This window comes from Gobio gobio (assembly GCF_949357685.1).
Source record: "Gobio gobio genome assembly, contig: scaffold_108, whole genome shotgun sequence".
NCBI lineage: Eukaryota > Metazoa > Chordata > Actinopteri > Cypriniformes > Gobionidae > Gobio > Gobio gobio.
In genome coordinates, this window is record NW_027645595.1 from 160,564 (window position 1) to 177,838 (window position 17,275).

The 17,275-nt window shown below is 38.0% G+C and overlaps 1 protein-coding gene across 1 annotated transcript; it reads right to left on the reverse strand.

Moving 5' to 3' along the window:
- Window positions 1–14,133: 14,133 nt before the first annotated feature.
- On the reverse strand, window positions 14,134–16,385 carry LOC307122486 (piggyBac transposable element-derived protein 4-like; the record flags this gene model as incomplete). Its single annotated transcript, XM_079846464.1, has 2 exons — window positions 14,134–15,259; window positions 15,817–16,385. 2 exons carry the CDS (start codon window positions 16,383–16,385, stop codon window positions 14,134–14,136), a joined length of 1,695 nt encoding a protein of 564 aa, XP_079702590.1.
- Between the last annotated feature and the right edge of the window lie 890 nt (window positions 16,386–17,275).

The following is a 17,275-nucleotide window of genomic DNA, read 5'->3' on the forward strand; positions in this document are numbered from 1 at the left end:
ACTGCAATTTCTTTCCAGAATGAGTTTTCAAATAGCGTTTCAGGTCTCTTTGATATGGGAAACTCTTCTCACACTGAAGACATGGGAACTTCTCTCTGGTGTGAGTTATCATTTCCTGTCTGTGAAACTCTTTCCACACTGATGACAACTAAAACAGTTTGAAGACTGACATTTTATTATTTTCAGTATTAATATTCATAATCATTTGTATAATTATTATTCTGCCAGAGTGTGCCTGAACACAGGAGTGTGAGGATTACGTTGAGAGAGAGACCGAGATAATTGTGTAGCATGATGTTTTTCTACTAATGCAAGTGACACAAGTCACAAGTTCTCTACAAGACATCCATTTTGAACATGAACAAGTTTCTCTATGTTTTCCACTGATACATATGTGTAAGCACGAGGTATATATTAAACATAAACAACCTAATGTAATGATCATTTCTTTGGTCAAGCAGCCTTTAAAACCCAAGCACTGAGTCCAGAGCAGCCAGAGAAATACCATAAACATAAATCTTGGCAGATCTTAACAAAATAACTGGTGTCCGGTCCTGTGAATTAAACAACAACGAGGGGAAAGGTTTAATTTCCAAGTCTACAAGTTCTCTCTCCAGTGAATCCTCGAGTGACACTTAAGGTTATCTTTAAATCTGAAACTCTTTCCACACTGTAGGCAGGTGTAAGGCTTCTCTCCAGTGTGAACTCTCATGTGCCTGTTGAGGTTTACTTTTTCAGTGAAGCTCTTTCCACACTGTTGGCAGGTGAAAGGCTTCTCTCCAGTGTGAACTCGCAAGTGGACTTTAAGGATTCCTTTTTTTCTGAAACTCTTTCCACACTGTTGGCAGGGGAAAAGGCTCTCTCCAGTGTGAATTCTCATGTGGGCTATAAGGTTTCCTTTTTGTCTAAAGCTCGTTCCACACTGTTGGCAGATGTAAGGCTTCTCTCCAGTGTGAATTCTCATGTGAACGTTAAAGTTTCCTTTGTGTCTGAAACTCGTTCCACACTGTTGGCAGGTGAAATAACTTTTAGTTCCTGTCTCTTGAGCTCTTTTTTGTGAGGAAGTCTTTTTAGCCTGTGTCGATCTTTCTCCAGTCTTGAAATCATGATGTTTATCATAATGGTCTTTCTCTTCTTCCCTTTCATTAAGTTCATGACTTGCCTCTTTCAATGCCATGAGATCTAGGGCAAAAACAGACACAAAACAATTTAGACATTTAAAGCATCAATAGCAGGGTATAGGGTAGTATGTTATATATATACCATCCTATCCTGGGGATCAGGGGTGGGCAGCCTTGGTCCTGGAGGGCCACTATCTTGTAGAGATAAGCTTTAATAAAAGACGCCTACCTTTAATTTTCATGCTCTTGAAGACTTAAGGTTAAATTTGGGGATTGGGTTGAATTTTGCAGGCGTGTTTGATCAAAGAAGGAGTAGTGCTGGGCGGTTTGACCAAAAATCACGTTTTTTTTGTTGTTGTTGTTGCTGCAAGATTTTGGTGGTTTCACGGTATATCAGATTTTTTATATAACCTATATATACAATTTAGAAATGAAAATTATTATTATAATTAATAATGATATTTATTATAGTAATAATAATTAGTATGCTTTACTGTGCTATGATCAAGTACATGCAAACTAACACAATCATCACATTATTCAGCAAAGCTTTTTAAAGTTACTGAATTAAATGTTGAGCCCATCCAGAGGTATAAGAAATATGTAAGGTATAGAAGTATAACATGCAAGTTTTCACCAACATTCACCATTAATTAATATAATAACGCTAACTGTAACCATGGTATTGTGGCGGAAATAGTCAAATGTTTTTACATTATTCCTTTCAGGGTACATAGATTGAATTTCAAGCACTTTTAAGTGCTTCACACCTTTCCAGCACTTTAAACCTCTAAATATTATTAATTTTAAATGTTTCAATGTGTTGACCAAAACATTATTTGTTAGCCACTCCAGTAGTTACCTCTCAGGTAGGTTTACCTATTTTTTCCTATCACTGCTATGCTGATGAAACACAACTCTAACTCTCATTCCAACCAGATGATCTGACGGTAGCTGCTCGCATCTCAGCCTGCCTGACAGACATTTCTTGCTGAATCAACTCAACCTTGTAAAGACAGAACTTCTTGTGGTCTCGACCAAACCAGCACTTCCTCACAGCTTCTCCATTCGGATGGGTTCATTAAGCATAACTCAACCCTAGACAGCCATGAACCCTGGAGATGTGATTGATGATCAGTTGAACTTCACAGACATCATTGCTAGAACTGCCTGGTCCTGCAGATTTGCCTTATACAACATTAGGAGGACCAGGCCCTTCCTGTCGAAGCATGCTACACAACTCCTTGTACAAGCTCTTGTTCTATCCAGACTGGACTATTGTAATGCTCTCTTGGCAGGATTTCCAGCATCACTGTCAAACTTCAGCAACTGATCCAAAATGCTGCATCAAGAGTGTTGTGTTCTTTAAAGAGCTAAAAAGCATGCATGTCACAACTCTCCTCATCAAATTGTGCTGGTTGCCAATTGCTGGTAGCATCACATACAAGGCACTGATGTCTGCCCACAGAACAATCTTGGCTTGGCACCCCTATACCTAAAATAATTACTTCAGACCTTCATGTCCTTCAGAAGCTTGCAGTGAACAACACCTTATGGTGCTCTCCTCATTTGTAAGTCACTTTGGATAAAAGTATCTGCTAAATGATTACAGTTTTTCTTAATTGTTTACACACATTTTCTGAAATCATGCCTCATACTCTCAGAACTTTACACACAAATAAAAAAACACACACACAATGGACAAAACCCCTCAATTCTCCTGCAAAATGAAACCTTACATTCAAAACAATGTTATGTCCTCTCAAAATGGTATTTTGTTTTCAAATGACACACACAAACCATCATATGAATATATATTTATAAGAACCAGTTGAACACTGATGTGCTCAATGTAAAACACTATGATGAAGGGAAAACACTTCTCCATTCATCCCCTGGTGAAAATAAAAATATACTTTATTGTATTTAAAGTATAATCTCTTTTTCAATAGTATATTGTAAATATAAAAAACTATACCATCTTTAAATATATAAAAGTATATTAGCATCATATTTTCACAATGTTAATGTTAATTTAATGCACTTTAAAATAATTATATTTTAGTATATTTTAGAAAAATATATTTTAGAAAAATATACTTAAAATAAAAGTTCTGTGTACTTTTTAAAAGTGTACTTATTTGAACATTACTTTAAATATATGTTTAGTATATTTTAAACTGTGCTCAAATTTGTCATTCTAACAATGCACTGAAAGCACATTTTAAAAATACATATTAAATATCCTTAATTTGTAGTATATTTAAAGTTAAATTTGAGTAATGTTTAAAGTTATTTATTCATGCTTAAGTGTTAAAATTAAGCATGAATAAATAAGTGTTAAAATATGACTAATGCATTAAAAGCCCATTTTTAAATATATGCAGTGTACAAGCCCTACTGTAGTTGTGATTTAAGTGTAAATATGTTTAATGAGTTTACACTGGTAGAGAAGAATCGTGTTACAATCGTACACACAATTCTATATTAAACCAACAGCACACTAAAATACAACGCAAGAAAATATGAGTTGAGGATTATCGGAATTAAAATGTCTCTTCAACTTGTTCTGTGACCAATCAGATTGTGTTGTTCACCGCCTGCAGCCAATCAGAGGCAGAGCTGCTGTTTGTACTCGTCTGTCTGACGCTCCCTCTCTCATCACTCACTCACGTGACCTTGACGGCAACGATAAACTGGCTCGGAATAAAATGGCCTAACGTTACTATGAACACGCTGTTTGACCTCATGTCTTGTATATTCTGTGTACAGATGCTGTTTCTTCACGAGTATTTGCTGTCAACTGCTTCTGGTGTGCAAGCGGCCATCAGACGCAAGTGTAAAATTGAGCAGCTCATCAGAAAAGTGAATATAATGTGTAATTTATATTTGTGTATAGAGCAGGCACGTGCAGAGGGGGGGGCATTTTCCCTTTTTCAAAATGAATCAAAAGTGCCCCTCAGACAAATATCAATGATATTATCGTGTTCAATAAAACTAAATAAATGTGATTATTATAACATGACATTGATGACAATGTATACAATAGTAACGAACGGCTCAAAAGTCGGACAATTTCTGTTGAGGCGTTGCCATAACGCGTTGCTATGGGTTGCGTGCGTTTTGATTGATTGCTGATTTTCCTCTGTTCGGAAGCGGCTCTCGAGCCAAATATGGTCCTTTCAGAGAGTGTGTGGCCTTACGGAAAAAAAGTAAACCAATAGCCTATTTTTTTCCATCCATAATCAGAGCTGTGTTGATTTAATTACAAATCTATATATTATATATTTTAAAGTATTACACAATTCAATGCCCGTTTGTCATGTATATACACAAACCAATCATAAATCGGTTGAAAACTACATGGACAGACGAAATAACGTTTCGGGCTTTCGGTAGGGTGCGCACGTGTACCGAACGGTTATGAATGTAATCTATAACAGTTAACAGTCGGCTTGTTTAAAGCGCGGAACACACTTCAATCCGAGTTCCCACACGAACATATTAAGTATTCAGTCCATTTTATCACGAAATTCAAACGATACATGCCATTTTAACGCTCTATTATGTGACGTGACAGATAGACGCGTATCATTTCAACTTCAAGCGGCAGCGCGCGGCGCGCGAGTGAACGCGATCATCTCTTCCTAAAGCAATGAATATCTAAAGGTATGTTGAGGATACATTACAACTTACTGAAACGTATTATATGTTGTGTAATCGCTCCATCGGTGTTTCAACCGCGGAAAGACAATAAAACAGCTTGTAAACAAACGTCATGTAGAATCACATTTACCTCAGAAGTCATTCAGTGTCCACAGCTGTGAGTTCACTAGAGAGATGAACACTTTCACTGAATACATGCACTATAGCCTATATATTCGTTATATTAGCCATGTATATATTCATTATATAGCCTACCACTTAGCCTGTTAGTGATGTCTTGTTTATTTAATGTATGTTTAAATAAACCTGTCATGAAAATTACAGCCACTAAATGATTATATTTCAACGAGTTGGAGAAAAAATAATAATAATTAGATTTAGATATTAATGCAAAAACTGCCTTGTGAAGCTTATGAGTGTTGATTATTATATCTAAAAATAAATAGCAAATGAATTTAGGCTAATTTGGGCTCTGTTGTTAATCTTTAATATGTAAGGGTTCCCTATATAGTTTACAGCATTATCTTTAAGAAACTTTTAGTTATAACTGAATTCATTTAAGGACAGACACATTTTTTTTTCTTCATTAAACCACTGTTGAATAAAAATGAATAAAAAGCAATTTTGTAAAACTGCTGTACCGAACCGTGACTTCAAAACCGAGGTACTTACCGAACCGTCAGTTTTGTGTACCGTTACACCCCTAATATATATATATGTATTTAGGCTACATATTGCCCCTTTTTTACATTTGAGCCCCTGCCTCTGAAGAACTCTCTGCACGGCCCTGGTATAGAGGGTCAGTGGAATTGGTCCAATAATATATATTTTTTTAAATCTTTTAATGAAAAACATAGTAAGATCATTATGTTTAGTTTTGGTGAAACCATGTGAAGTTTTTGGGCTTGTTAATGGACTGTGTCTTCACAGACTTGGTAGCTCATTTAAACTACTGTATTGTGTGACATTATGTCATTCTAAGTATATTGTACAATGTATAGCTAAGTAATAATACATTATATTGTTATTGACTACAAAGTGTATATTTTTAGTATTTAGGGAATGTAAAATATATAAATAAACCTGAAAAAATAATATATTCATAGTATATTGCTTGTGTGTTCTGAAGACACTGGTAATTAATTTGTTATATACTTATAATACAAATAAAGTATACTTATAATAAAAATAAAGTAAACTTATAATACAAATAAAGTATACTTATAATACAAATAAATATGCTTATAATAAAAATAAAGTATACTTATAACACAAATAAAGATATTTAACATCACTAATCAAGCATGTCATTAGTCCCTTTCCTTAAAGCATACTAAGTATACTTAAAGTTGTTCCAATTTAGCACATAAAAGTACACTAAATACACTTCAAATTATGCTTTAATAAAACTTATTTACAACTAAAATATACTTAGTACAAAATTAGTTGTTTCAAAATAGCACACTTCAAGTTAACTAATCATTAACACACTTCAAGTATACTGATAATTAGTCTTGTCTATACTTTTTTTTCCACTAGGGTCATAATGACTTGGGTCTTTTTTTTGGTTCAGTGTTACACTTACTACAGACAGTACATACATAAGTGTGTTGTACAATATTTGAGAATACTGTTTCTATACTTATATAGAACACACAAATACATGGTAACAAATATATTCTATTTTTCCCACAAAAACGATGTACACAGTGTACATCCAAACACAAAGTTGCACATACAGTGGTCTACATACAAAACAACAGAATAATGTACTGTACAGTTACAGTAACAAAAATAAATAAAAACTATGCTGCTCCAAATCAGGAGAGCTCACCGGTTGCCCTTTTATGCTAAAGCTCTGTTTGCTAATTGTAAAACTGTATGACAGCTGTTTGCCCATGTGATGAGTCAGTGTGCATATTTGAATGGCAGTGTGTTCCTTGTGAAAACAAGAGATATTCTGCATGAAAATTGTGCCAAATGCAGAGAATTGTGTGTAGGGTCATGAAAAAATTGTTTTAGAACTGAAATTTACGGTGGCTGAGAGGTGCAAAACAAATCACAATTATGAAAACAAAATAACAAATCCAAAAAACAAAACAACAAATTATAAACACAATGGAAAATCTAAAACCAAAATAACGTCAGAAAACACAACGCCAATTTCGAAAACAAAATAACATTTCAGAAAACACAACGACAATTTCGAAAACATAATAACATTTCAGAAAACACAACGACAATTCATACAAACCGGAAAAGGTAGGTATATCGTGACAATGGAATACTTCCGATGATTGGACGAGACACCTGTCAATCAAGCTTTCCAAGTATGAACTTTGTTTCGTGTTTACACTTATACTTACTGTACATATGTTTTGTCCTTGTGGATTCAAATACGACGTTCTTCCGAATTTCTGCAATTTGTGTGGAAAAAACCTCAAGGTTTTAAAAGACACAACAGAAAACGCTCATCCCAAAGAACGTGACAGGTATGGCTAACGCTAGATAGCATAACTTAGCTACCGTTAGACAGTGGCTTAATCCGAAATGGCCCTCTATACCCTTAAATAGAGCACTATTTGAGGGGACAGACATTTGTAGCGGTGTCCAAAACCATAGTGGATATTATTGAGTGCACTCATTCTATCCCACATTGCACCTCAATAACGAGTGTACAGCCGATGTACACACAGCGGCTGTCTGACTTAACGCACTCGTTTTCATTCACTCCTTCAAGTGAATTGTATTAGTGGACTAACGTAGGGAATAGTGAATGAGGGTTTAGGGGGCGATCTCGGCTTGTGTCCTGGGCTGAATCAGAAATTGTTCACATCAGGTGTAATAGACTCGTTATTGCGGTGCATTGTGGGATTGAATGAGTGCACTCAATAATGTCCACTATGGTTTCGGACACCACTATTTGAGGGTATAGGGGGCCGTTTTCGGATTCAGCCTTGGACTTATAATACCAAGAAATATAATGAATATTAAGCAGCTAGTGTGTGAACCCACTTTTTAGTCTCTTGCATAGGTACAGGTGTAGACTCAACCCCTGTGCCCAATTTAAAACAGTTTTTGGAATACAGAAACCTGAAATCTAAGGAAAGAACTAAGTTTTCCTTGGGCAAGAAAGGAGGAAGCAAACACGAGGAGAAGAAAGTACAGGTACATTATAATTCTCAAATGGGTGTTAAGAGATGGTTTGTGAATGGCACTTTTGCTAAAGTGATAGTTGTTGTTTTATTTCTTACAGATTAATGTCGGTATAATGTGTTTGCAGAGTGGTTACTTAAAACCACAACGTGGGAAAACACTCCCCTTATTAACAAACCCACAAATAACTGCGAAGGATCTCCTCATGATGGCTGAAAAGAAATTGAAAGACTTCAATAAAGACATGGAGGAAGGACCCTACATCCTTATGTACCCAGATGGCTCTGAAGCCGTTAATGTTCCAGGGACCCAAAGGCCCTTTACCCTAAAAGGATACAATTCAGAAATAGGAAAGCCGTATGCAAGGATAAACATGTTTATTTCCAGAAAGAAAGATTTTATAGGTTGGTTAGCTAAAATTCATGCTTTGTTTATTTAAGCATAGTTACTTTACCATGGTTTGTTCCATGACTTGCAGAACAGGTTATCAGTTCAGAATCTGACTCAGTTGTTGTTATAAGAACCCGTAAAACTGATGAATCTAGCCTGGCCGACACACTGGTAAGATTATTAGGTCAAATTTGATATTCAATTAAATCATCAACTAAAACATTTTTAACACACATATATATATATATATATATATATATATATATATATATATATATATATATATATATATATATATATATATATATATATATTATAATTCTTACAGCCAATAATACCTCAGCTTACAAGCACGCCACAAGACTGCATGAACAGTAAATGTAAAAACCACACAAACGTCATAAGTTGACCTCAGACAACAGTATAATATATTTTTTAAAAGCCAGTTAATGACCCCGTTAATATAAATACGATTGTATTCGTCTGAAAGAAGAATTTCATATTCACCTAGGATGGCTTGAGGTTGATTTTTGGGTGAACTATCCCATTAATGCATGATGCTCAGGAGGATAGTCTGAGTGGCCAAAGACTCTCCAAGGATCACACATGGAGAATCGCTGAGATTAGTTGAGTCTCATATCAAATACCCACAGATAAAAAAACAACCTTACAGCCTCAGCTTAGGGGTGTAACGATTCACTCGTTTTCTTGATGTATCGATTACAAATCCTGACGATGCATCAATCTTGAAATATGTATTTTTGAATCGTGAATCGTTGATTTCGGCCAATAATCGAGTTAAAATTCTTAGAATTAATTGCGATTCAATACTTTAAACATTAGACTATAGTACGTGCGTGAATTAATGGAGATGTTGCGCCTAGGGATGGGCAACAGTGGTCGAGTAATCGAGTACTCGAACGTGACAGCGATCATCGATCATGAGAACGATGATCGCCCTGACTTTAAAAAAAAATATTTGTCTCTTTTTTATTGGTTATTGCGTCGTTTTGCGCGGTACCGGAGGTCTGATTGGTTACGTTATACAGCACGCCTCCAGAGTCCAGACCGCGCCGAAATAAAGTGAAACTGAGGCGTGCACTGCAGTGATGTCTGGAATCACTGATCATTGAATGGTTAGTGCAAGATGTGCAGCGCCAATCTGTCATATAGCCTACATAGCATTATAATGAGATGGAAATAGAAAGCTGTAAATGATCTGTGCTTAGTTCCCCGTGTATCAGCTGTTAAAGGAAATCCATAGAGAAACTAGCGAGAACACTCAGACTAGCTTGTAAAGTTCATGTGAGCATTTGCGTCCTTTTCTGCAGATGCATGTTGTAAGATTACTTTTATGTTGTCTATATCTGATTAATCTAATATAAGAAGCGTTTGGTTGAGCTTAATAAGCTAGCAAAGCGCTGCCGTTATACCGGCTGTTGTTCAGTTTCAGCTCAAACGCATATTTCATGCTCGACATGATGGTTTAGAGACAGTCATCTTCTTTTCAGATAGGCTATTTCTTTCTCAGAATCATTGCTATTAGTAATGCAGCAGTACTGTTCGCGTATTTTTTAACAGTAGGCTAGACCTAGTTTATTTAAAGTTGTTTTTCGTTATGAGTTCGAAAACGCGCAGTGATGTCTGTAAACGCTTCGATCATGAATAATAAAATTAAGTGCATGATGTGCAGAGTCAATCTGTCAAAGCATTATAATGAGAACACGCTTTTAATAAAATGTTGTTTCGGTGTGCTTTCGCTGTCCGTGTATCAGCGTTGTTAAGGGAAGAGCGCATTCAAAATGTTCCGTTCGCCTGTAAAATCTAGCACGCTGAAGTTCACGTGCGCATTCACGTCCTTTTATGTTGATTTATGTCGTAATAGGTTCATAATAATCTTCATATTAATATTGATATAGGGTGCGTTTGGTTGAGTTTATTAACCAGCTAGCAAGCTCTGCAGGGTGGTGTTATTTCACAGTTTTAGCTCAAATGCAATGCTATTACTGACTTGGTTATTTGAGACGGTCATTTTATAAAATGTTTCTTTTTCAAAGACATTTATGCATCATAATCTAGCAGTTATTTTTTGTTTTATATTTTCATGTTTTCATATACCTGTTTTCATGTCACGTTTGCATTTGTCAACAACCATTTTCATAACAGTATTTTCATTATCTCAATGACGGACATGCCCCGCCCCCCGCACATGCCCCGCCCCTGAGTACTCGTTTTTGAGACCTATCAATGATCGAAATGAGAAATTGACAAAAATGCCCATCCCTAGTTGCGCCGTGATCCGCGCCCTCACAGCTCTCCTTCACAGACACACACTGCACTCTTTACCACCTTTCACTGGATTGCGCTTGCGCTCCATTTGTAGCTCTCAATTTATGTTAATTATCTATAGTCATTTGTTGTCTCCATCTGCTTGTTTGATTGTAATAATTAAAAAAACATGAGGAGAAGCTTTAAGCCCGGAACACACCAAGCCGACGGTCGGCCGTCGGGCAGTTTTCGTGCGTTGGCCAACTAAGTTTTCTGGATGTGTTCCACACCATCGGCTGATGTTGGTCCTCGTTGGCTATTTTTCAGCCGATTCGACATGTTGAATCGCCGTCTGCGCTTGTCGGTCAGTCGGGCCATCTGATTGTTCTGATTGGCTGTTCAGCTAGCGAACCAGTGCACAAGGAAAAAAAGTCAAGAGTCAAGAGGGAACACACAGAACGTCTGTATCATTTGTATACATTTCTCATTCCGACACATGTGAATATTTTAAAAAGATATGGCTGTGTGGACAGAGGCAAGTGAAGACGAATTGATCAGCATGATCCAGGAAAGGCCGGCTCTGTATGACATTATGGAAAAATGTTATGTCAACCGTGTGGCGAAAGCTGAAATGTGGCGTGAGATCGCAAATAAACTTGTCATATCAGGTAAGATTTCCTTTTTGGCAATTGAGGTCTTTAGAAAACTTGTTTGTTATTTTTCAGTAGTCCATATTAAAAAAAACTACATGTGTTAGGGTTAGACATGTGCCGGTAAACGGTAATACGATATACCGCAATAATGAACATGCACAATATTGTTATCGTGGGCACTTCAAAATACCGTGAATAATTATTTATTACGAATTATTCAGATTTTTAGAATGAATTTTAAGAATACTTTACCCATCAACCGTTTAAAATGAACAACACGTCAAAGAGGAACATGCACTGATGTAAATAGACCATGCATGAGCCGAGCACATGGCGGAATGAGGAGACACGCTGAAGTGCACATTCATTCTTCGACAGCAGAGGGCGCTGACGGAACAGCAGAAATGCAGCCGTTTCCCCTGTAATCACATAACCTAATACATAATACTTAAAGACTTAAGGCTATTCATTTTCAAACTTGCATTTTATATTTTAATCTGGACTAAATTACATGCCCTAGATATTGTTTGAATATATTCTGACTGTTGTTCAATCACACACTTTACAAGGCTCCAGTATTTAACATTAGTTCCTTCATTAACAATCTGACAATGAAAAATACTTCTAAAGCATGTTTTAATCTTAGTTAAATGTACATTTCAGCATACCTATTGTTCTTTATAATTCTTTTGCACTTTAATCTGTTTTAAATATTTGTTTACTTTATACATTTTTGTGTATTGCTTTATTGTATTTAAATGTTTGGTTCTTTTGTTATAAGAAAGTGATTTAACCGGTTATAGTATGACAACACTTTTTTTGCAACTTATTTCAATATCGTGATAATACCGTATACCGTGATAAAAGCTTCAGCAATTAATCGCAACATGAAAATTTGATACCGGCACATGCCTAGTTAGGGTGTTGTGTGTGTACCAAAATAATTTGATTTATGAAAACAGGCAGTGCAATAACATTTTTTTTTACAACCCCAAATCAGAAAAAGTTGGGACAGTATGGAAAACGCAAAAAAAAACAAAAAAACAAGTGATTTCTAAATTTACTTTGACTTGTATTTCATTGCAGACAATATGAACACAAAATATTTCATGTTTTGTCTGGTCAGCTTCATGTCATTTGTAAATATGCATCCTTTCCTGTTATTCAGACCTGCAACACATTTCAAAAAAAGTTGGGACAGTAAAGCATTTACCACTTTGTAATGTTGCCATTCCTTTTCACAACACTTAAAAGACGTTTAGGGACTGAAGACAGCAAGTGATGAAGTGTTTTTAAGGTGTAATTTTGTCCCATTCTTCCTGCAAACAAGTCTTAAGGTGGGCAACAGTACGGGGTCTTCGTTGTCGCATTTTGCGCTTCAAAATGTGCCACACATTCTCTATTGCAGACAGGTCGGGACTGCAGGCAGGCCAGTCAAGTACTTGTACCCTCTTCCTCCGCAGCCAGGACTTTGTAATGTGTGCAGAATGTGGTTTTGCATTGTCTTGTTGAAATATGCATGGACGTCCCTGGAAAAGATGTCTTCTTGAAGGCAGCATATTATGCTCCAAAATCTCTATGTACTTTTCAGCATTAATGGTGCCTTCACAGAAGTTCAAGTTACCTTTGCCAAGGGCACTGACACAACCCCATACCATGACAGACCCTGGCTTTTGGACTTGTTGCTGGTAACAGTCTGGATGATCCTTTTCTTCTTTTGTCCGGAGCACACGGCGTCCATTCCTCCCAAAAAATACATGAAATACTGATTCATCTGACCACAGTACACGTTTCCACTGTGCGATGGTCCATCCCAGATGCCTCCGAGCCCAGAGAAGTCGACGGCGCTTCTGGACACTGTTAACCCATTTACTCCTAAAACGCCTGCTAAAAACGCCTATAAAAAATGTTATTCTAGGATAAATATCCTTATCTCCTGAGGGTTTTCTGACAAAATACTAAGAATTGTCAACGTCTACCAAAACCTTAATATCTCAGCCTCTGTAGCACTTAGAAACATGAAATAAAATGCATTTTAAAGGTAAGAATCACAGGTTTTATTAAAACATGCTCCCTTAGCACTAACATAACAACACATTTTTCTAAACATTCCCAAAATCATATGGGGAAGAAAAAATATATAATTCAAATATATAAAATATAATACATAAAATGTTAAACATGCCAACACATTGAATAAGGCATCTTGTTATGAGAGAGAGGTGGGGAAAGTCCTGAGGTGGAACTGGGAACAGTCTCAGTCTCTGAGCTCCATGGCTCAGATCTCTCCTCTTTGACTTTTGAACAGCATTATCCTCTCTCTCACACACACACACACACACACACACACACACACACACACACACACACACACACACACACACACACACACACACACACACACACACACACACACACACACACACACACACACACACACACACACACGTTTGTTTTTGTGAAATGTGAGGACATTCCATAGGCGTAATGGTTTTTATACCGTACAAACCGTATTTTCTATCCCCTTACACTGCCCCTGCCCCTAAACCTAGCCCTCACAGGAGACTGTGCAGTTCACTTTCAGTGAAAAAAAACTTGTTCTGTATGATTTATAAGCATTTTGAAAAGTGAGGACATGGGGAACGTCCTCATATTTCACCCTCTTTTTGTAATACCTGTGTCATACCCATGTCATTATACACATTTGTGTCCTGATATTTCACAAAAACATGCCCACACACACACACACACACACACACACACACACACACACAGACAGACAGACAGACAGACAGACAGACAGACAGACAAACACACTGACTGACACACACACACACACACACACTGACTGACACACACACACACACACACAGATCAAATCATTTGTGGCGAACGACGTGGTACATGAAGCACTCGCGGTGCAGAGGAAGGTTACACTGCCTGCACCCCATCAGAGTTGACCCAGGACGCACGTCGGTGCCGCAGTGCTTCAGAGAACACTCCCTGCAGGTCTTCCTCTTGTTGTTGATCTGGACCAGGTCATGCTCAGCAGAAGCTCCAGTTGGGCTGGTGGGGAGCACATTAGGAGCACTTCTCGCAGTGACGGGGACGATCAGCTCCTGGGTCAGATCCTCCAGCCAGTCCTTGTAGCCGCCCCTCCTGTACTTCCACTTGGCTCCTCCCGCAGACTTGGCAGCCACAAAGGCATTGTAGCACGCCACCATAACAAAATAAAAGAACAGCCTTCTCCACCACTTCGTAGACCGATGATGGATCTGGTAGTAGCCCACCATCTGGTCCAGAAGATCGACTCCTTTCATATGTTGCTGATAATCAGCAAGGCATGCTGGCACCCGAACCTCCGTCTGGCGTTGACCATTGGCCTTCCTCCTCACTAACCCATGAGCTGTCGGGTCATGATAGTTGGAGAGGACCATCACAGCCTTGGTGTCTTGCCAGACACAAAAGGTCAACTCATCCCGCTGCGCCACATTGAACTCGTGCTTGTTCAACCCAGCCTTCTTTGTGAGCTGTTTATTCTTGGGGAGGTCCTTTCGGTTGGCACGCACCGTTCCACAAGCTTGCACCCCTCTGACCTTGAGGTCCACCATCAACTTCACACTGGTGTAAAAGTTGTCCATGTATACGGACAGGTTGGACCCGTAATAAGGGGTCACCAGGTCTGACACTATCCGGTGAGCCAGGTCTTTCTCCGTCTTACCCTGAATGGCACCCGTGTACACCTGAAAATTGGTGACGTAGCCTGTTTTGCTCTCCGCCATGACCCACACCTTTATTCCCCACTTCACCGGCTTCATGGGGAGGTACTGCCGGAAGCCCAGGCGGCCCTTGTACTTCACCATGGACTCATCCACGGTCACAAAGCCATTGACCTCATAGAGCGCCTTGAAACTAACCAGGAGGAGGTCCATCAACTGCCGGATCTTCCAGAGCTTGTCTGTTTTGTCCACGGCAGGGTCCGTGTTATCTTGGAGATGGAGATATCTGAAAATGCATATGACAAGATTAATTTATAACATAACATTTACTGCCATCATTATATTTATTTATATGTATTATGTTATTTATGTGTGTATATTTATTTTTATTGTTATTTATTCATTATGCCATAATTATGACTATTTATTCATTATGCCATTATTGTATTACTATTTATTATGCTATTTATTCATTATGCCAGTATTGTATTTATATATTAACATTATTGTATTTATTAATATCATTATACACCATCATCACAATTTTATTATTTATTATGCTATTTATTCATTATGCCAGTATCGTATTTATATATTAACATTATTGTATTTATTATCATTATCAACCATCATCACAATTTTATTATTTATTATGCTATTTATTCATTATGCCAGTATTGTATTTATATATTAACATTATTGTATTTATTATTATCATCATTATCAACCATCATCACATAATTATATTATTTATTATGCTATTTATTCATTATGCCATTATTGTATTACTATTTATTATGCTAGTTATTCATTATAAAAAGAGAACAAAACACAAATCATTACCTCCAGATCATGTCGAAGCGGTCCCTTGCCATGGCCTTGGGGACGTTGGTCTGGTACAACCATTTTGTCTGCCTCCAGAAATCCCTGCGTGCTGGCAGCTTCAAAATACCGAAGGCGAGACACAGACAGACAAATGTTTTCATCTCCGTTTTGGAGACAGCGTTCCACTTCGAGTTGGTGGGGGTCTGACCGCGCGTCTGTTCGGCGTACCGATTAGTTTCCGTCACCAACATGTCCCAAAGCTCATCGGTAAAAATATGCGAAAAGACATCCAGGGGGCTAGCATCCACGGGGATCGGCTGTTTCACCCCCGGTTTGCGGGTGAACTGCTTCGCCTTGCGCGGCTGGTAACCCTCAGTTCTCCAGTCTACCTGGAATCCGTAAAAGCCATCCTCCTCCTCCTCTCCTTCTGTGTCCCACAAATTCCACTCCTGTGCTCTATCCAAAGGATCATCCGGCATGTTTTCATCATAATCATCCTCTACCACCTCCTCCCTCTCAAACTCCTCACTATCTTCCAACTCAATGTCACTCCCCTCGCTGTCAAAATCCTCCTCTGTCGTTGCCATTTTCAAGCTCGCGTCTCCGAAAAATCCAAAACAAATGCACGTGTATGTCTGATTGATTGACATGATTTTCAGCGAACCACAGTACATTTGGGTGGTCACGTGGTCTTTAGAAACTCAACAAGACCCACCTCATGTGTATTTGAACCAATGACAGTGTGTTCTATGCTGCACGCGCCATGAAATGAATGACAAATACAAAATGCTGCGCCACGCAGCAGCCGGCAGGAGGTTCAGAGTTGCGCAACGCAGTAACCGTCGGTATATGTAATGTTTCGGCGCGCAGCATCCAGCGCAAATGGGTTAACATAGGGCTTCCTTTTGGCACAGTACAGTTTTAACTGCCATTTGTGGATGTAACTACGTATTGTGGTACTTGACAAAGGTTTGCCAAAGTAGTCCTGAGCCCATGTGGTGATATCGCTTATAGATGAATGACGATTCTTGATGCAGTGCCGCCTGAGGGATCCCCGATCACGGTTGTTCAGCTTAGGCTTGCGCCCTTGTCCTTTACGCACTGAAATTCCTCCAGATTCCTTGAATCTTTAAATTATGGTATGCACTGTTTAATGTGAAATATCCAAATCTCTTCCTATCTTTCTTTGAGGAACATTGTTTTTAAACATTTCTGACATATTTGTTGGCAAACTGGCGACCCTCGGCCCATCTTTGCTCCAGAAAGGATTAGACCTTTCTTGGATGCTGCTTTTGTACCAAATCATAATTACAATCACCTGTTGACATCACCTGTTTCAAATCACATCATTATTTAACCATTTTACCTCATTACTAGCCCTAAATTGCTCCTGTCCCAACTTTTTTTGAAATGTGTTGCAGGTCTGAATGAAAGGAAAGGATGCATATTTACAAATTACATGAAGTTGACCAGACAA